This window comes from Erinaceus europaeus, chromosome 16 (assembly GCF_950295315.1).
Source record: "Erinaceus europaeus chromosome 16, mEriEur2.1, whole genome shotgun sequence".
In the NCBI taxonomy this organism is placed as follows: domain Eukaryota; kingdom Metazoa; phylum Chordata; class Mammalia; order Eulipotyphla; family Erinaceidae; genus Erinaceus; species Erinaceus europaeus.
The window spans coordinates 85,430,356-85,449,188 of NC_080177.1; the positions used below are offsets into that span (position 1 = coordinate 85,430,356).

The 18,833-nt window shown below is 45.8% G+C and overlaps 1 protein-coding gene across 1 annotated transcript in view; it reads right to left on the reverse strand.

Moving 5' to 3' along the window:
- Window positions 1-18,833, reverse strand: part of MDGA2 (MAM domain containing glycosylphosphatidylinositol anchor 2) — a 343,591-nt gene that overhangs the window by 183,463 nt on the left and 141,295 nt on the right. The window contains exons 5-6 of the mRNA XM_060175592.1: window positions 17,500-17,632; window positions 5,458-5,727 (exon numbers count right to left, since the gene is read on the reverse strand). Coding sequence (XP_060031575.1) covers window positions 5,458-5,727; window positions 17,500-17,632 — 403 coding nt within the window. The remainder of the gene's footprint in view (window positions 1-5,457; window positions 5,728-17,499; window positions 17,633-18,833) is intronic.

Consider the following 18,833-nt stretch of genomic DNA (forward strand, 5'->3'; position numbering starts at 1 on the left):
AAGAAGAATTGCCATTGTTGATGTTGTTCGTTGCTGGATAGGACAGAGAGAAATGGAGAGAGGAGGGGAAGACAGAGAGGGGGAGAGAAAGACAGACACCTGCAGACCTGCTTCACCGCCTGTGAAGCGACTCCCCTACAGGTGGGGAGCTGGGGGCTCGAACCAGGATCCCTGCACCGGTCCTTGCACTTTGCGCCACATGCGCTTAACCCGCTGTGCCACCGCCCGACCCCCCTAAAGTCTTATTTTTACAGAATAAACTTGGTTTCCTCCCCCAAAAACTTTTATAAAAGATGGTAGTTAGATGGATATTTTCCCTGAATAACTGATGATAAAAGTCTATAAAATGATTATTTAAAAAAAAAGGGACTCTAAGTTCAGAATTAGACAATGTCACCATTCTGGGCAGCAAAAGACACACACACTCTCATTCTAAATACAGAAGGATTCTCATTTTGCAAACACCAGCTCAAATGTCCCCTTCCTTTGTAGGACCTGGCATTAACCCTAGTGAGCATCAATAGTTGCAGTAGTCTTCCTTGGGCTCCAGGGATGTGGCGCCCTGAAGTTCTTCTCAGAGCACTGTAGGAACTCCACGGGCTCTGGCTCTCAGTGTGTGCCTCTTCCGTCCCTCAGAACAACTTGCAAAGATCCAACACGGAGTAGACACGTTTAAAGTCCCTACTGAGAGCATCATTCACATCCATCTTCCTGTAGGCCAGACTAAACCAAAGATAGAAGGACTTCTGTGAAGTGACTTTATGTCAGGAGAGATGCTGATGGGGTAGAGCCCTGCATGTCTAGACACAACTCCAGCTAAAGTTTGTGGATTGCAAATTCTTAGTTTTGCAGAAAAGGGCCAGAGTGAGCTACACTGCTGGTTCACTGGGGCCCAATTTAAGAGGAGCCAAGGGCATCACACATCTCTCCCCTGAATCTTTCTGTGGCCATGTCACCCTACATGATAAATGCAGACATCCAGGAGGCAGGAGAAAGAAATACTTGCTGTAATTATAGAACTAAAATTCTCAGAAGCTTTCACTGTAGTATAACTGTGTGACTCCTTTAAAAACAAAACCAAAAACATATACATAATGGTGGGTAGACAAACAACTGAAACACATATAGATCCAAAAAACTGACAGGAAATTTTTGTTATTTTTGTCAATACTCCAAGCCAACTTCTTTTCAGATAGAAAGAGAGAAGACAGAGAGATAACAGAAAATAATGAAATGCAACACAGCACTGAAGTTTCCTCCAGTGTGGCAGGGACCAGGCTCCAAATGGAGTCCCACGCAGGACCAAGTGTCACCATCAGGTGGGCTACCTTGGCTGAGCTCACATGGTGCAATGCGCAAGGATCCGGTTGAACCCCCTGGTCCCCACCTGTAGGGGGAAAGCTTTGTGAGTGGTGAAGCAGGGCTGCAGGTGTCTCTCTGTCTCTCTGTCACTCCTTCCTCTCGATTTATGGCTGACTCTATCCAGTGAATAAAGACAAAAACAGTATTTTTTAAAAGAAGTTCCAGCAATGCAGTGCTCCATTTCACTGTTTCTCAACCCGAATAAAAAACAGCAGCACCCTGGGACAATGAACCACACACACATACACAAGACCCTACAAAAACAAAATTAAAAGAGTCACTCCCCATCGGGCATGTCTTCATTTGGTGAGAGTAAGTACAACAGAGACATCACCAACCAAACAGGACAATATAAGCTTTAATAAAATACACACGCACCGCTAAATGGCCTGTTATGTCATTCTACCAAAGTAATGAGGACACTATGCAAAATCCAGATCACATTTTCTTTGAAATGTATTTTATGGTGATTTCTCACTTTACTTCTGCGGACAGAGACAGGTTATGGTTATTTATGAAGGGAAATTGAGTTCTCTATATTCAGATGAGAACTGAGCTTGACAAATTTTAGATTTTTGTATAGTCTTGATTAATTTTTTAAAAGATAATAATGAAACCACTTTAGAGCTATATACCATAATATAATAAAATTCTCCCTGGTGTTTTGGGGGGATGTAATTATTGGAGAGTATTAAGTTGGGCAACTAGAAATAGAAATAGAGGGCTTAATCTAGGTGAATAATTGGAACACCTGCACACAGCAGATAATTTTGCTTTAGGCAAATGTTAAAAGATTGGTTTTCTGTAATTTCAGTGATCAGCATTATAGTTTTATTAATCAAAGATTATGGCAGACTACTGGTGGCTGTAAATTTAATTAGGTTAATCTAAATGCTTGGGAAAACTTTATTGGCCCTTTACAGTAGAAATGGACAAGTAAAAAAAAAATCATTTTTCCTTATGAACATAAAAAAAAAGAAATTCACAAGTAAACTCATTTGGAAATTCCTGTTACGTTTACTTTGATCAACTTTCTGGAAAATTGCCAATTAATCCTGTCTAACTTTCTAGTCAGTAGCTTAAAGATGAACATCTGTCCTTGAAAACAATGACAATTTTATAACCACAGGTTCCTGGCTCAAACTGTACAGTTTAGTTGTGGGTTTGTCTTTGTATCTATCTTTCATGATTAATTTAGTTCCTGATAATGAACAGAAATTATTTTAAGATTCTTGCACAATGGTTTGTGGTTAGCAAGTGGTCAGCCAGGTGTGGCATGACTGGCCTCTTCTCTCAGTTTCTATGTAAAATAGAGTATTTTTAAAAAGAAAATAAATGGTTAAAAGGTTGATTGTACAGTACACCTTGTAGCCTGGCATGGATGAGTGCTCAAAGTAAACCGCTACTATTCATTACCTCACATACTCACAGGCTAGTTTTTTTTCCCCACACAATTGTGGAATTATAAGGTTTTTTTTTTTTGTAAGATGTCTAAATATTTTGAAATGTTGGTAGTATTTGATATTCTTCCATTAAATGAGCTCTGAGCAAATATGTTTGATGTTAAAATTCACAGATTTAAATAACTCAGTTATTCCATGTGGATAGAGTTAAGTGAATCAACATTTTTCGGAGCAGAAGGTTATGATGTTCCTGGAGGTTACAGCATATTTCTGTGCAGCTAGGAAAGTGTACATCCCGTTCTCACTGAATACATATTGACTTCTTCCATAAAGGTTAAGTCTATCTCAATATTTACATCTTTGATTTTTCTCACATAGCTATCAGATATCATAGCTGACGGAAATAGACTAGAGTAACTAAAAGAAAAGAAATACACATTTATACAGTCACTTTGCAGAGGCTTTAAATCCAAAATAGGGGTTAAAGATTTTGAAGAAAAAAAAAGGGAGGCGAAAGATATGTGGCCGGGCATGGGGCAGTGTACATAGAAGAATACGGCACGTGGGCACATTGTGGATGCCAACTGGTTGAAGACATGATGGCAGATTTTCTGACACTAGATTCTTCTCCTTCCAAAAGGCAAAGGTAGAGGGCCAGGAAGTGTTAAGTCCAGAAGGGCTCAGACTTTGTCAAGCAGGAGGACCACTTGCGGGGGAGCGAAGGCTCCAAGAGGTGGAGTAGGGTTGCAGGCGTCTCTTTCTCCCTATTTCTCTGTGTTTCTATCAGTTAAAAAGAGAAAGAAAATAGACAAGACTAAACGACTGTCTGTAGTGCAGACACCAGCTCCAGTAATAATGGGGGGGAGAGAGAGAGAGAGAGAGAGAGAGAGAGAGAGGGACCAGGAGGTGGCATACCTGGTTAAGTTCTCACATCACAGTGTGTAAAGGACCTGGGTTTGAGGCCCCAGTCCCCACCTGCAGGGGGAAAGCTTCATGAGGGGTGGAGCAGGGCTGGAGCTGTCTCTCTGTCTCTCTCCCTCTCTATCTCCCCTCCCATCTCAACTTCTCTCTGTCTCTATCTAGACATTGTGTCAGAATGTAGCACTGTGACATCCTGACTTCAGAGACTTGGACAGCATGCAGGAAGCCCCCTGGGCCCCTCATTCTGGGAACCTGTAGATGGTCAGTTATCTTGCCTATGCCATGTGGAGATAACATACAAAGAGACTATTCAGAGTTCCAGTACTAGTTCTTACATTAAAAAACTTGAAGATTATTCTAGTCCCATTTCCTGTCAGAAGGCACTAAGATCAGTAAGATGAATGCTGGGAGATTTCTTACCTTTTCTTTTCTTTTCTTTTCTTTTTTTTTTGCCTCCAGGGTTATCACTGGGGCTCAGTGGCTACACTGTGAATCCGCTGCTCCTGGAGGCCATTTCCCCCCATTTTATTGGGTAGGACAGAGAGAAATCGAGAGAGGAGGAGGAGAAAGACAGAGACACCTGCAGACCTGCTTCACCACCTCTGAAGCATCCCCACTGCAGGTGGGGAGCCTGGGATCTCGAACTGGGGTCTCGAACCGGGATCCTTGCTTCTTCTTCTTCTAGCGTTTGTTTGCCCTTCTTCCATAGCCAGTCAACAGCGTCAGGTTGAAAGCTGTCAGGAGCTGCTTGTTGCTGGCTTTGAAAGTGACTGGGATCCATGTGGATTCAGTTGGCTCGGAAGGATCGTCAGTTTCCCCAATGAATGGGGACTCACGGGATGCACCACGAGAAGGTCGATCCAATGGGATCCTTGCCCAGGCCCTTGCACTCTGCACTATGTGCATTTAACCTGCTGTGATACTGCCCAGTCCCACCTGGAAGCTTTCCATGAGCCTCTCAATCACCAAATTTGTGAGCAAAACAAATAATTTCTATTGCTTTAGCATGGCGTGTTAAATAGCAATTAACAATCACAAACATTTGACTTTTGAATTAGCTACAGACACAAATGTTTAAATAGGTGGCATGTAAAGAGAGTTCCCTAATTCTGCTCAGACTGTTTACCACATACTTAGACCATAGGGATAAAAAAAAGGAGGGGGTCGAGTAGATACAAATAGAGACAGTCACAGAAATGATAGTTAACTCATCTGCAGCCTCAGGAGAACAGATGTGGCTTCCACTGGAGGGACTGGGGATTCAGAACTTGGTGGTGGGAATGCTGTGGCATTGTACCCCTGTTACCTAGCAAAGCTGTGTTAAGTCGCTAATAAATATTTAAGAGGAAATATAATTTTTAATCAGATATATTTAGTCACTTCCTTCTGTCCTGGTTGTATCTGGGATCCAAAATGTGCATGTGAAGCCCTCAGGAATGCATTTGCAGAATTCATAAATCACTGCGCCTTCTCTTCTGGCTGGATGTTCTGCGCTACAGATGCACCTCAACCATTCTCTTTGCTAAGAATGTGTTATCAAAACTCTTCACAGAAACCACTAATAGCACATTATGGAAACCACTAAGTGCAGTTATAAAACATTGCCATGAAGGTTTGAAATTAAAGGCTGCATGTAGGATTAGCATTCCTGATTTGTGATCAAAATTCCGCAGATGTTACCTGCAATCTTGGAGGACAAAGCGCTTACTGAAAAACATTTGCTTCACGGAATCTAAACATTCCCGCCGTAACATTCTCTAGGGAGACTCACCTCTCACGATGATGTTGGTGGACTTTTTGGCAGGATTTCCCACGTTATTATTGGCAATGCAGCTGTAAGTCCCAGCATCCTCTGAGCTGATGGCAGGGATGGTGAGTGTCCCTCCATTCAAAACAGTCTTTTCTGGGAGCGTCCCAAAGGACCGGACCCAGGTGAGAGAGGGTGCGGGCTCTCCTCCTGTCGTGACACACACTAATGTTATGGCCTCTCCAGGGTTTACAACTATAGGATCATCCACCAAGAGCTTAATGGACGGGGATGCTAAAAGACACAAACAAACAAAAACATGCATCTGTTTAGATCTTTCATAAACTAGGATTTGACATTATTCTTCCTATGTATTCAAGAAATGAAAATCAACTGTTGTTCTTTATTGGCATATTGGCAGACTCATGCTGGACTGATCAAACCAGATTAATGTTTACATATTTTAATTATGTCTTATCAAACTGCGGAGCTGCATTAAAAACCTTGTGTATGAAGAGGAGAATTAGACTTCAGGCATCCTTGGACTGCTGTTTCAAAACTAGAATAATAAAAGGAGTTGAAACGTTAAAACATTAACTGCTTTCTCTCCATGTTAGTGACCAGGTTTGTTTTACCATCCCAGGGGTCGGGGTTCTCTTTGTGAGCACGGTTAGTGTCTGCATTACAAACTCAAGTAAGGGGTAAATGCACAGTCACCACAGTCTCTTGCAAAGCGGTGGGCCTGGGTTTAACCTTGTAAAGAACAAGAGGCGGCAGCTCAGCGGGTTAACCGCACGCGGCGCAAAGCGCAGGGACCGACATAAGGATCCCGGTTCGAGCCCCCGGCTCCCCACCTGCAGGGGAGTCGCTTCACAGGCGGTGAAGCAGGTCTGCAGGTGTCTGTCTTTCTTTCCCCCTCTCTGTCTTCCTCTCCTCTCTCCATTTCTCTCTGTCCTATCCAACAACGACGGCATTAATAGCAACAATAAAAAAAGAGAAAAGAGCAGGATGTGCTAATTCTCACTCAGCCTGCACGTCTCACCTCTCACACCCACAAAGCTCTCTTCACTGGGATCTCATAACCGTGGCCAGCGAGGACTTAAAGACGGTGACCCAACTACGCCTATTCACTGCGCAGTGAACCTGCGTTCACACACAAGACTTCCTCGCTTAATGCCAAGTGAAAGCCTAGATATGATCTTCTTCATAAAAGGGGAGTGGGGTACATGGTGCTGGTGTTTTGATTCACATGCCCAGAAGCAGTGTGGTGAAGTGAGAGTTGTTCAGTATGAAGGTGATTCACATGAGAGATGAGTGAAATGTCCAGTTGTCCTATGATTTTTTGTGTGTGTGTGCTTGTTTCTTAGATGTTGATTAACTTCGGTTAAAGTTGTACAGTGCTTCCTCAGAATGGAAGGTAAAATTCTGTCTCGTTTAAGAATATCTACCTCCTTACACAAAAATAGGAAGGTAAAATTCAATATTTTCAATATGGTTTTGTGGGGGAAGGTGTGACTGCCTGAGAAATATATTTTAATCCCACTGTTGTGTGCTGGCTGCCTGCACAGCATTTTCAGTAATGCGTGTGCACATCTCCGGGAGCGTTACGGCCTGGCCACTATCTCTTATTTAACCCTGGAGGTGGGGTCACAGATACAGCATGAGGTCCTGGGTTCAATCCCCAGCAGCACATGGATCGGAGTGATGGCTAGTTCTTTCTCTCTCTCCTATCATTTCTCATGAATCAATAAATACTTTTAAAAAAAAGTACATTTTGGAAAAACATATCTGGGTTGACATCTTGACTCCTATTTTGGATGGCTCTTGAACGTGGCTTCCTGTGAACTGTGAAGAGTGCTTACTCTCTCTTAGGGGTGAGATAGCCCTTGGACATCAGTGTGCTATTTAATCACTGTGTAAACTCAGGCAACTGCTCCCCCCATTTCCAAATGCCTCATTTCCCACTGCTGGACTGTAGGGAAGCAATGTCTATTTTCTAGCACTGGGTTGATTCCACACGTAGAGAGAGCACACGCTACTTACTATAAAATACACTCTACAAGCGTCTTCTTTGTTCTTATTACCACACCAGGCCTTGGGAGTCATGGCAGCATCATGGGACACAGCTGGTGTTTACAAAACGGCATCTATTTTTTTATATTTATTTATTCCCTTTTGTTGCCCTTGTTGTTTTATTGTTGTAGTTATTATTGTTGTTGTCGTTGTTGGATAGGACAGAGAGAAATGGAGAGAGGGAGGGGAAGACAGAGGAGGAGAGAAAGACAGACACCTGCAGACCTGCTTCACCACCTGTGAAGCGACTCCCCTGCAGGTGGGGAGCCGGGGTTCGAACTGGGATCCTTATGCCAGTCCTTGTGCTTTGCGCCACCTGCACTATAGCCCGACTCCCGCATCTTTCTATTTTTAAAAGTCTGGTACTTATGACTATGGAGTGGAGGGAAGGACATGCAGAACAGGTTTTTTTTTTCTTTTCTTTTTTTTTGGTTTCTTTTTTAATACATTTTAAAAAAATATTTTATTTATTTATTTATTTACTTATATTTATGAGAAAGATAGGAGGAGAGAGAGAGAAAGAACCAGACATCACTCTGGTACATGTGCTGCAAGGGATTGAACTCAGAACCTCATGCTTGAGAGTCCAGTGTGTTATCTACACTGCCACCTCCCAGACCACGGTTTTGTTTTGTTTGTTATTTACCAAATTCCTAATGCCTTATAGAACTTCATTCATGGAAAAATATATTATAGGGAATATTTCTTAGGAGAGAATGATTTTTCCCCCTGTATTCCTTTCATCTCCTCCCCTCCTGACACACAAAAGGGAGCATTTTCTTGGGCCAAGACACAGGCACTTGAGTGGGTCCCATCCAGAGAGACAGCTGACCTCCAGCTGGCCCACAACGCCCAGGTGTGCGTATTCAGACTGGAGAGCAGTGTGTGCCCCTGGGAGCACTTTCCACTGAGTGTGGACAGGCAGTGGTGCGCGTAGCGTGGCATGGGAGAGGCTTCCCGAGGCAGTCACGGGGGCGACCACGGGCAGGACTGAAGGAACAGAGAGCCCAGACGCAAAGGAACGGGCCAAGACAACAGAAAGAGAGAGGCCGTGTGGCTATCCCATGATTCAGATCTCACACTTCCGCACGCCGTGTTTCCACAGAACGCGACAGCCCAGAATTCCAACACCCTCTGGGGGAAGCAGGGCTGTGCTGGATTTTTTTATTTGCTTCACCTGGTGAGGGATTTCCTTGTGTTCTCAGCACTAGGATGGCGGCTTTCCTGACTGTGGTTATCAACCAGGGTCCCGCTGGGGCTGGAGGACTGTGTCAGCAGGGACTGGCGCCCAGTAGGCCTCTGGAACAGCAGGCAGGAAGGCCTCTTTGCATGACAAGCAAGCTGTCTCCCTGGCCGCAGTTACTTTCCTGCTTATCTTCTTAACTGCCTTTACCTGCTACTGATGAGTATGCCTGATTTAAGATCCGCTAATAACAGATTCCTGCCATCTCTTCATTATGGAAGTAATAAGATGTTATACAAAGACTATACAATCAGTGGAACTACTGTATTTATATAATCACTTCTCTAAACATACTCATAGCATGATAATTTCTATTTACACAATGCACAATAGATGATATTTATGTATTTTTGATTTCTGAGGAAAATTTGGAATTTAGCTGCAATTTAACTTCAAAGGAAATAAAATAACTAAACTAGAAAAGAACACATTGGCTGAGAGAAGATGTTGAAAATTATGCTCATGAAGATAGAACTTATAGAATAATGATCTCTTTTTATTTTGAATATGATTTTGTAGACAAGGATTTCATGCTCACCACAATTCCTAGTGAATCATTTCTTTTCATGTCTCTGAATTCATGAAGCCGACATTTAATTTAGGTCAATGAAGAATACATTCTGTAGGCAAAGCATTTTATTTCAGGAGGAAGTCACTGACTTCTTCAGTGTGACTTTTTTTTCCCCTGACATCTATCATAGTAGCTTTTTTGAAAATGAACATGGTTGGGGGTCAGGCAGTAGCGCAGTGGGTTAAGCTCACGTGGCGCAAAGCACAAGGACCAGTGTAAGGATCCTGGTTCGAGCCCCCGGCTCCCCACCTGCAGAGGAGTCGCTTCACAGGCGGTAAAGCAGGTCTGCAGGTAGCTATCTTTCTCTCCCCGTTTTTCCCCTCCACTCTCAATTTCTCTCCATCCAACAACGAATGACATCAACAACAACAATTGCCACAACGAGGCTACAACAACAAGGGCAACGAAAGGGGGAAAAAGGGCCTCCAGGAGCAGTGGATTCACGGTGCAGGCACCGAGCCCCAGCAATTAACTATGGAGGCAAAAAGAAAAAAAGAAAAGAAAAGAAAAAGAAAATGAACATGGTTTAAAAATTGTTTTTTTTTTTAAATAAATTTTATATTCTTAGAGATGTTGGTTGCTGCTCTGGGGCATTTAATTCTTAATATCAGTGACTTAATACTGATGTACAAAGTTCTAAGATAAGAGGCTTATAGCTCCACGCCACTCCCATCCTCCGAGTTCCATGATCTCCTTAGCCCCCAGAAGAACCGTAATATTTCTCTCAAGGTCTTGGAGACAGCTTGGTTATTTGCTTCATTTCTGGAAAGGTCACCTCTCCATACTGCACATAGAAGTGAGACCATCCGGTGGTTGTCTCTCCCTCCTTCCTTATGTCCTTAACCTAATCGCGTCCAGTTCTACCCGCTACGCCCCCACGGCAGGATGCTGTCTCCTCTTTAATGTCAGAGCAGTGCCCTCTTTAGTCTGAGGGACACTTGATTCTGGGAAAGGGGGTTAGTTTTATAACTCCTATTCCCTGATAAACCAGTCTGAAAGAGCTAACCACCGTCTGCAGCTGCCCTTTGTCCCGAGTGAGTCTCTGATACAGGTGTTCCTGCCAGTGAGCATGTCTCATTTCTCTTACTAGTCGCACAAGACACATTTCTTAGAAAGACTGAGAAGCAAGACTGAATATGTTCCGTTATGGCAAGGTACAGACCATGGGCTCTAACAAGGACTTACCTGGATGGGTTGTAATTGCATCATACTGAGGGTGCTGTAATTAATATCATCATTGTTATTTTCATATCGATGATAATAAGACAGGGGGAGAGAAAGACAGACACCTACAGACCTGCTTCACCGCCTGTGAAGCGACTCCCCTGCAGGTGGGGAGCCGGGGGCTCGAACCGGGATCCTTAGGCCGTGGATCCTTGCACCACCTGTGCTTAACCTGCTGTGCTACCACCCGACTCCCCACCTCTCCCCTTTTACAGTGAGATGTTTAGGAATAGGAGTGGAGATTAAAATAGACAACTTTCTTTCTGCATATTTGTACCAACAGTAACCCCCCCCCCAAAAAAAAAAAAAGAATCTGGTGATGAATTAGTTCTTAATAATGTGTATTTTGTTTTTTTTAATTGTTAATTTTTTTAAATTATCTTTATTATTTATTGGATAGAGACAGCCAGAAATCAAGAGGGAAGGGGGGATAGAGAAGGAGGGAGACAGAGACCCCTGCAGCCCTGCTTCACCACTTGCAAAGCTTTCCCCCTGCAGGTGGGAGCCGGGAGCTCAAACCCAGGTCCTTGCACACTGTAACATGTGTGCCGCCACCCGGCCCAATAATGTATCTTCGTGAACATCTATACTTAACAGTCTTTCAGGAGAGAAAGGCAGAGCTCCAGACAGAAAGAAAGCCGGGAGCACAGTTCTGTTGTTTGTACGTAGTGCTGGGAGTCGAACCCGGGGCGTCCATCAACCTTGCAGGAGCCCCACCATCCACCTCCCCGGCCTCAGTAATCAATGAAATTCGCCCCGTGTAAAAAAGCATAGAATAGAAGCAACAAGATGGACACAGAGAACAGAGACTGTGGCTGAACTCCGTGGCATTTGACAATGAAGGGACAGGGCCCAGGACTCAAGACTCTCATGCTCCATTCATGAAAGTCCCACTTAGGGAAGTCCTGCCAGTCTTTTCAGGGCTCCACGAGCAAGACAGAACCAGGCTCGATGCTGCTACCAGGGTGGCGGCAGCAATCACTTGAGCAAAATTTAGAGCAGCACTCATAACACAAACTGGGGCCCAGGTGGTGGCGCACCTGGCTAAGCACCCACACTTTAGCAAGGACCCAGGTTCAAGTCCCCGGTCCCCACCCCTAGGGAGAAAGCTTCACAAGTGGTGAAGCAGGGCTGAGGACTCTCTCTGTCTCTATTCAATAAGGATGAAAAACACTTTTTTTTTAAATGAGAGGGCCGGGCGGTAGCACAGCGGGTTAAGTGCTCATGGTGCAAAGCACAGGGACCGGCGTGAGGATCCCGGTTCGACTCCCCAGCTCCCCACCTGCAGGGGAGTCACTTCACAGGCGGTGAAGCAGGTTGGCAGGTGTGTATCTTTCTCTCCCCATCTCTGTCTTTCCCTTCTCTCTCGACTTCTCTGTATCCTATCTAACAACAACAACAGCAATGACAATAATAACAATAATAACAACAACAAGGCCCATAAAATGGGAAAAGCAGCCTCCAGGAGCAGGGGAATCATGGTGCAGGTACCAAGCCCCAGAGATAACCCTGGAGGCAAAGCAAAAAAAAAAAAAAGAAAAAGAGGGAGAGAGAGACACCTGCAGTCCTGCTTCACCGCTCCCAAAGCTTCCCCCTGCAGGTGGGGACCGGGGTCTCGAACACGGGTCCTTGTGCACTACAACATGTGCGCTCAACCAGGTGCGCCACCACCCGGCCCCTAGTGTTACAACTTTATATGAATATCCATCAGATTGCTTTGCTGTTGTTGTTTTATTTTTGCTGCCAGGATCCTCAGAGCTGGATGATGCTGGCGGAGGGGATGCTGGTGATTTCAGACAGAAGGGAGAGAGGGGCGAGGAAGAGGTCAGCAGTCACTCCACTGCTGCACCATTCGTGACCCTTCCCCACGCACGTGCCATGTAGTGAATGGGGACTCGAACCCAGGTCCTCTGTCTGCTGCCGTGTGCGCCCTACTGCGTGAGGTCACTCCCTGGCCTCACGTTGTGCTTTGCTTATGGCTCCATAAGCACTATCTGAACATTACAGTGGTTACCAGGCTGAGCTAAATTTACATTTGAAAGACAATCCCAAATAGGAATAATAACTTTAGTTACTGGCATTCTTAGTCATGATCAAGCGAATGAGAAGAAAAAGAACGGGAGACGCTTTCTTCCTGTCTGTCTGCTGCAGGCAGCTGTCTTCATGAACCCGGCCCCACACAGACCGAAGAAGGACTCAAGTTGCAGTTTGGTTTCCCAAGAGCAATGTTCATATATTTCCTATAGACATTAAATGTTTTATCGCTTTACATGGGAAGTATGGACTTTAATTTATATTTAAGAGAGAATGGCTGTTTTGGAGACATTAACTGGTAGTTGTGAAGCTCTGATGGTACAATTGCAAATGGTTTGGCAAATCAAATCGCACTGCGGCCGATTTTCGTGCTCTATTTAACTAGGAAGCTGCCGGCCTGTGAAGTTGGGGGTGCGTTGCTTTACAGCCTTTCCCCTCAGTGCTTCCTTGACGGAAGGATGGACAGACGGACGGACGGACAGCTGTTTAGCACTGCAGGTGCCCTGGCCTCACCTTTGAGTCTCCACATTTCGATGTGCTTTGCTATCCCTTTGTCTGTGTGCCACTTCCATAGAGCTTTGTGCTGTGCCTCAGCGTGAGCACTCCGTCCATGAGAGAATATGCTGGAAGAACTTAGCATACAGAATTGATCTCGGCTGGGGAGACCTGGAAACTTCAGTAAGAGGACGGTGAACTGCACAGGTGTGAGAAAATCCACCCGCACACAGACTGTCCTGTTGCTATGGTGACAGGATTTTGGGAAATCTGGGTCACCCTGTTGCTCTGGAAACAGTCTGAGGGAAATGCAAGTGGAAACTGAGAATGGCCAAGGGCTGCCTCTGCTCCGCATACCAGGCCCCCAGACCCCACGGGCTGCCTCTGCTCCGCATACCAGGCCCCCAGACCCCACGGGCTGCCTCTGCTCCGCATACCAGGCCCCCAGACCCCACGGGCTGCCTCTGCTCCGCATACCAGGCCCCCAGACCCCACGGGCTGCCTCTGCTCCGCATACCAGGCCCCCAGACCCCACGGGCTGCCTCTGCTCCGCATACCAGGCCCCCAGACCCCACTGCTGAAGCTCTCTCAGTGAGGATGCACTGAGCAAAGTTTTGTCACTTGCAGAATAGGGGAGCTCCGGTGGAGAATACGCCGCCTGTCAAGGTGACAGCAGGGTTCTGCTGCTCGCAGCCCAGCAGGCCTGCTTGTGACTTGGGCTGACTCCTGCCAGGGACACACGGGCACAGAGAACAGCCTATGTGTCGTGCCGACAGCCTTGTCCTGGGAGATGCTTCTCCCGTTTTCTTTGAGAAGCAACATTTGAACCTTAGATTTGCCAATTTCCAAACCCCAGCAAAGTTTGCTGGTGCCAGGAGACAGTTCACCAGGTGAAGCACCCACCTGGCCTTGAATGAGGACCTGGGTTTGAACACCGAGCATCAGTGGAAGCTGCAGGGATGGTGGGGCAGTGCTCTCTGTTGCTCTGTCTGCTGTCATCTGCTGTAATACAGTGTCCACTGGGCCTGGCAGAACTGTGCAGGCATGAAGGCTAAGTGAAGCCCGGGGTATAAATACATATGTAGAGATCTAGATTATAGCAGTCTTACAATTCACAACCTGCTACTAATCACAAATGAGACATGGGAACAAAAAGTAAACTTTTTTTTATTGCCACAAGAGTTATTACTAAGGCTCAGCGACTGCACACAGGTCCACTGCTCCCAGACCAGTTTTGTCTCTCCTCCCTCCCTCCCTTCCTTTCTGTATGTCTGTCTTTCTTTCCTTCTGTTTTTCTCTTTCTTTCTCTCTCCCATTAGATAGGACAGAGAGAAGTTGAGAGAGAGAGAGAGAGAGAGAGAGAGAGACAGAGAGAGAGAGAGCTGCAACACTGCTTTTTGTGAAGCTTCCGCCATGGATATGGGGAGTAGGAGCTTGAACTGTGTATGTATGGGAACATGAACTCTACCAGGTGTGCCACTGTCTGGCCCCTAAAAACACGACACCTCTATATATGTCATCCAGAGGTTTCTAAGAATGAAAAAAGAATGATATCCTATCCCATTGTTCCTGGAGGCCAGGGACGTGCTGTGTCAGGAAGCGGAGAGCCAGTCTTATACACCGTCTTCAGGCACAGAACTGTGTGCAGGAGGATGTGAAAGCCCCACTTATTCCTGGTGAACTGTAAGAGCTGCCTTCAACAACTGGACATGTCTGAGATGCAGAAATGCCTTCTGGCTGGAAGTGCAACCAACGTAAGAGAGCCTGGTGTGAGTATGTAAAGCTCCAAGCACAGGACATGCCCGGTCACAGGCACTGAAGAACCCAACAAGGTCCCAGCTTCTATTTCCACTCTCAACTAGCCACTATCTTAGAAAGAAAGGAAGGAATAAAGAAAGAAACAAAGAAAGAAAGAGGAAGGAAGGAAGGAAGGAAGGAAGGAAGGAAGGAAGGAAGGAAGGAAGGAAGGGAAAAACTATTGCTACCAAGATCATCGCTGGAGCTCGGTGGCAGCACTACAGAGCGACTGCCCTCTGCGGCTCATTCCCCTTTTTTCTCTTGTTGTATTTGCTAGGACAGAGGAGGAGACAGAGAGCCAGAGAGACAGAGAGACATCTGCAGACCTGCTTTACCACTGCTGAACCTTCTCCCCCATGGCTGGGGAGCAGGGGCTCCAACCCTGGTCCTTCTATGCACTCAGAGGGGAACCCCACAGCCCAGCCTCACCGCTGTCCTAGCACTCACTCATCACAAAGCGCTGTGAGATGTTTTATGAAAGAGTAGTGGCTGACTTGTTTGCTGAGTCGAGTCACAACGCTTCAGTCACCTAAGCAGGGAAGCAGCAGTGTCCTGGGAGGTGAAAGTGCTTCTGGCTCTGAACTTAGCAGGTGGGCAAGGCTGTTCTCTGAGCTGTCAACTTTGGAAAATTAACTTCAAAATAAAGCCATCCAGATACAGTACAAGACCTCTGGAAACAGCAAGCCTATGTCCTAGATTGATGAACAGCCATCCGTGTTTCGTCCTAATAAAACACTCTGGGTGAGACATAAGTCCATTTCCCCTAGCCTCACAAATTTGAATGGCCATTCAGTGTCCTATTCAAATAATACTTGCAATACTGAATTCAGCCTTGTCCCACCACTTACTAGCTGCGGTACCCTGGGAGCTAATAAAACCCCAGGCATTTCTGTGGCGTGAAACAGTCATTTTACTGAACCTCATGGTCTTTCATGCTTTGGGTTGGTTTAGTTCATCTTCACAGTAACCTAACAAGAGGGGTCTGGGTGGTGGTGCACCTGGTAGAGGGCACACACCACCTGGAGGAAGGACACAGGGCCAGGCTCAGGCACTGCTCTGCCCTTGCTGGGCGGGGGTCAGAAGCAGTGAAGCTGGTCTGTACCTGTCTGTCTCCCTCTGCCTTCTCCATTTCCCTCTGTCCTACCGAATAGGGAAAAAAGAACGAAAAAAGAAATAAAGAGGGAAACTCAATTAAAGAGAGGAAGGAAGGAAGGAAGGAAGGAAGGAAGGAAGGAAGGAAGGAAGGAAGGAAGGAAGGAAAGGGGGGAGAGAAAGAAAGAGGAAAAGATGACAGTGAGGAGTGGTATATTCTTACAAGTAGCACAGAGCCTCAGTGACAACTCTGGGGACAAACAACAATAAAATAAAATAAAATAAAATAAGACACTTTCCTAGCTACAGGTCTGATTTCTTTTTTTTAATTTTAATTTTATTTTATTTTATTTATTCCCTTTTGTTGCCCTTGTTGTTTTATTGTTGTAGTTATTATTATTGTTGTTGTTGTCGTTGTTGGATAGGACAGAGAGAAATGGAGAGAGGAGGGGAAGACAGAGAGGGGGAGAGAAAGACAGACACCTGCAGACCTGCTTCACCGCCTGTGAAGCGACTCCCCTGCAGGTGGGGAGCCGGGGGCTCGAACCGGGATCCTTATGCCGGTCCTCGCGCTTTGCGCCACCTGCGCTTAACCCGCTGCACTACAGCCCGACTCCCACAGGTCTGATTTCTATGTGTCACAAGACAGATGAACAAAGGATAAACATTCATCAGCTTAAGATCCCAATACTTATAAATGGAGATGAAGAGCAGAATGCCTCTAAAATGAAGAGGCACTGCCCACATGCAAAATTGTGCTAGAGTAAATAATAATATAAATTCTGACTTTTCTGTCTCTTTCTAATGCGATGACTTTACCCATCTCAAAGAACCGACCTGCATTTTAATTTAACATTTTCTCTGGACTGAGTGTATTTTAAGAGCTCATTCAATAAAGTGAGGAAACCGGAGGGGCCATAATGTACAGTGAGCTCATGACGAATCTGTTGGCGCTGGAAGCTGCCCCAAGCAGTCCAAATTCGACTCTTCTTAAAAAGCCCTGAGACGGTCTACACGACGCTGTTCATTCGCATTCTACTCTTCATCTAGTGATCCCACCTTCTACGTCTGTAGCTGGTACGCAGGCTCTAGCACTAAACACAGGGCTCCTTAAATCTCGCAGTCTCCATGAAAGCACTCTGTGGAAACATGCACCTGAAATCACCACGTTTCCATCACTTGAGCCAGACTAAGAGGACGATTCTTATATTTCGCTCTGGAAGCACAAACGTTTTTGTAAATCCGATCATAAACTTTTACGTGTGGAGTCTTAGATTTCTCCGAAAAGGAGAAGGGACACTGGTGACACTTAGCGACGCCGCATTCTAAGGAACTGTAACTCCGTCTGCAGTTAGGTGTGCCAGGGCCCACTTATAAAATTCTGTCAGGTATCGCGGGATATTCTGAAAACAAAAAACAAAGATGCCTCATCCCTCCACATATGATAAAGTGTATGCGGCACACAAGAGAGTTAAGGAGGCTTTTGAACTAGCAGTCATGGTTAACAGGCCGAGAGCACTGAGGAACTGCACCATACCTGTTTTATTGGAGAGTCGAAAGGACACCATCTTGTCTGGAATATTACAGACATTCCTCACTGAGGCAATGCAGCTGTAATTAGCATAGTCCTGAGGCCGGAGATTCTTTAGTTTTAATATCTTTGTTTCACCCTGAAAATACAGGAGAGTAATGAGAGAAAGGCAATGGTCATGGAAAAGAGCCACTCACTCATTGCACCTTAGTTCTTGAATCATGAAACCACGGCAGACTGCTGCTGTCTTTGAAAAAGAACTGCTTTAGTTTTCTGTTGCTGTTATTCTTATCTTCTTGTGTTTTTTGTAAACAGAGCATTTAAAAAAAAAAAAAAAACAGTACTGTGCCTCCAGACATCCCCTTCCTGACTACAATCAACATTCATAAAGCTTTCTTTGCAGATGAGCTGGAGCTGGAGGGGCTCTCTTTCTTGAGGCAGGATGCAGATTATCTTGGGGAGATCAGAAGCCTGTGCTTAGCGGACGGGGTTATTCAACAAACACTTCCATCCATCTAGATTTCAATAGGAGATGGCATCAAGAGTCAAGCAGTGGGAGGCGGAGCCAAGATGGTGACTGGAATGTAGCAGCACCGTGGGCTCTGACATCAACTGCTAGAAAGCCTTGATATCCTGGCCTTCAGCGGGACAAGCAAGGAGGCATCCTAAAGCCACCAGGTTCCAGATGTTGACCAGGCTTCCCTGGACAGACGACCCCACCAATGTGTCCTGGAGCGCCACTTCCTCAGAGCCCCACCCTACTGGGGAAAGAGAGAGGCAGGCTGGGAGTATGGATCCACCTGCCAACACCCATGTTCAGCGGGGAAGCAATGACAGAAGCCAGACCTTCTACCTTCTGCATCCCACAATGACCCTGGGTCCATGCTCCCAGAGGGACAGAGAATGGGAAGGCTATCAGGGGAGGGGGTGGGACGTGGAGATCGATTTATGGGAATTGTGCGGAATTGTACCCCTCTCATTCTATGGTTTTGTTAATGTCTCCTTTCTTTTTTTTTTTTTTTTTCCCTCCAGGGCTATTGCTGGGCTCCGTGCCTGCACCATGAATCCACTGCTCCTGGAGGCCATTTTTTCCCCTTTTTGTTGCCCTAGTTGTTGCAGCCTCGTTGCGGTTATTATTGCCATTGTTGACGTTGCTTTGTTGTTGGATAGGACAGAGAGAAATGGAGAGAGGAGGGGAAGACAGAGAGAGAGGGGAGAGAAAGACAGACACCTGCAGACCTGCTTCACCGCCCGTGAAGCGACTCCCCTGCAGGTGGGGAGCCGGGGGCTCGAACCGGGATCCTTCTGCCGGTCCCTGCGCTTTGCACCACATATGCTTA